General features: G+C 55.7%; 1 protein-coding gene across 1 annotated transcript; it reads left to right on the top strand.

Moving 5' to 3' along the window:
• Window positions 1–77: 77 nt before the first annotated feature.
• Window positions 78–1,855, top strand: PHACADRAFT_214988 (uncharacterized protein; the record flags this gene model as incomplete). Its single annotated transcript, XM_007403365.1, has 6 exons — window positions 78–260; window positions 312–429; window positions 481–1,110; window positions 1,167–1,188; window positions 1,238–1,589; window positions 1,639–1,855. The coding sequence occupies exons 1-6, from the start codon at window positions 154–156 to the stop codon at window positions 1,853–1,855; spliced, it is 1,446 nt and encodes a 481-aa protein (XP_007403427.1). The 5' UTR covers window positions 78–153.
• Window positions 1,856–2,094: the final 239 nt, after the last annotated feature.

Genomic DNA, 2,094 nt, shown 5'->3' with positions numbered 1-2,094 from the left:
CGGAAAGGGCGAACGCACGGTTGTGGACCGCAGCGTACATGATACGTGGGAGCTGGACGCAAGCATGGTCTGTATCACCGAATATATGCGCGTTTTCTTTTCGCCCTGAAGACATTCTAGGTGGCCTTCAGAAGTCTTGCATGGACTGCCTTCATGGAGAAAGTTGTCAATACGGTCTGCAGTGCGCTTGGGGTGGACGTTAACGTCAGCAAGCCGCGGTGCGAACTCTACAAGTTACTTCTCTACGAGACGGGCTCGCAGTAAGTGAGCGTAAACTGCCCCTCTATGCTCTGCTAAATAGCATTGGACAGCTTTTTGTCGCACGTTGGCATTGAAAAGGTCAACGGCATGTTCGCAACAATTGTTGTCGTCCTCCCGTCTCCTTTCACAGGCGGCGCCGCACACCTGTCGCATGGCGACATGTCGACCGTATATGACTATAGCCAAGCCAGCGGGCTCGACACAAGCGTCATGGCTTAGTACACCGACGTCACGCACGAGATCAAACCTATCACCTCGGGCTTCCGCCTCGCACTCTCGTACAATCCTGTGCACATGACCCAGGCGTTGCGCCCTGCTCTCTCGACCAACGCATGGATTGTGGACGAACTTCGCCGCCTGTGCCGCCTGCGGAACGCCGACGAGGGTACATACGCGCCTGAGAAGCTCGTGTACCTGCTAGATCACAAGTACTCGCGTGCAAAACTGAATGCGGGCGCGCTCAAGGGTGCAGACGCGCACCGCGTCGCACTCCTCGCAGACCTCGCGCGAGAGTACGGTATCGGCCTCGGGCTCGCGCACGCTGTGTGCCACCTTGTAGGGTCGATCGAGAGCGGCGATCTCGGGTACGACTTCCCGCCGTCAGACGGGTACTACCAACCGTGGCGCTATGCAGACCGGTCGCGCGGGCGGCGGAGGGCCGTGTGCTACGAGTTCGAAGAGATCGAAGGCCGCGAGATGACGATTGAGCACTTCGTTGACCTCGATGGGACGCTTGTTGCCAAAGAGCTCGAGTATGACGATAGCGAGACGTTCCCGGAGGATCTCATCGAGGATATGGAGCGACTACAGAATTGCGACAGGGAAAAGTATCAGGGATACCAGGGCAATGTAGGTTCTTGTTCGTGCATTCTGTCACAAACCAAGTAACTGAAAGGCGCCTTTAGTATGCGGGCTCTCTCGAACGCTGTGGGTCCTCAGTAATGACATTCAGAGTTTTCAACTTATTCCTTTCTAGGGTATCATCGCTCCGTACTTATCATCTGCCCGGGCTGGAACACATTCTCGCTGCTCTACAGCGGTGAGGGCGGGCTTCTCCGCGCATGCACCAAACCCGAATCCACTTGCACCTCTCCGCCAACTAAATTCGACCATAGTTTTGCAGAAGAAGTCTTGTTATCATCGGAGCTTCCACGCCACGCATCGCGTGTCGCGTCTGCCGTGTGCCACGCCGGGCTCTCCTGGAACGACGCTGCACTCTGGACGCTCGCTATCAAGCGCTGCTGTCCGTATGCGGGGCTGGCGACGTTGCCGGATGACGGGATGCTCGCAGGACTGATGCGGGTTGGATGGCCTGCTGTATGCCCAAGGTATGTGGTTTGGTTATTTCCACGGGCGGTAAGCTTATGACGCGTCTAGTTCCGAGACGATGCTGTATCATGAGAAGCGCAACGCCTCACGCCTCGGTCTTCTGGCCCGGTTCACATTGTGGGCTGAAACACAGCCTCTCGAAATGACCCAAGCAATGAGGTCCTGGGCTCAGTCCCGCATCCAGCCTTCAGGATCCTCTGTTGATTCTGAGGCCGGTCTCACTGGCCCGCCCGCAAAGCGGAGGAAAACGACACTAAAATCCTGACAAGGTTATTGGTTTGACATAAACTGTATTTCTCCATTTCAGCTGTGTTTACGTTCTGCAAGTCATATAGCAGATGATGTATATAATGTGCAGTGACATTGCTTCTTCGCGCCGAACCAACTATCCGCATAAGTGGCCATAGCGGTCTTGGGGTCCTTGAAGTGCTCGGGGTCATGGATATTCAGCTCGTGTCCTTCTGCATTCCCCGCGCTTGCCCCTCCACTTCTAACGTTTTTGAG

This window comes from Phanerochaete carnosa (assembly GCF_000300595.1).
Source record: "Phanerochaete carnosa HHB-10118-sp unplaced genomic scaffold PHACAscaffold_1070, whole genome shotgun sequence".
In the NCBI taxonomy this organism is placed as follows: Eukaryota; Fungi; Basidiomycota; class Agaricomycetes; order Polyporales; family Phanerochaetaceae; genus Phanerochaete; species Phanerochaete carnosa.
The sequence above is the reverse complement of the archived record's forward strand: the minus strand, read 5'-3'. Positions and strand labels throughout refer to the sequence as shown.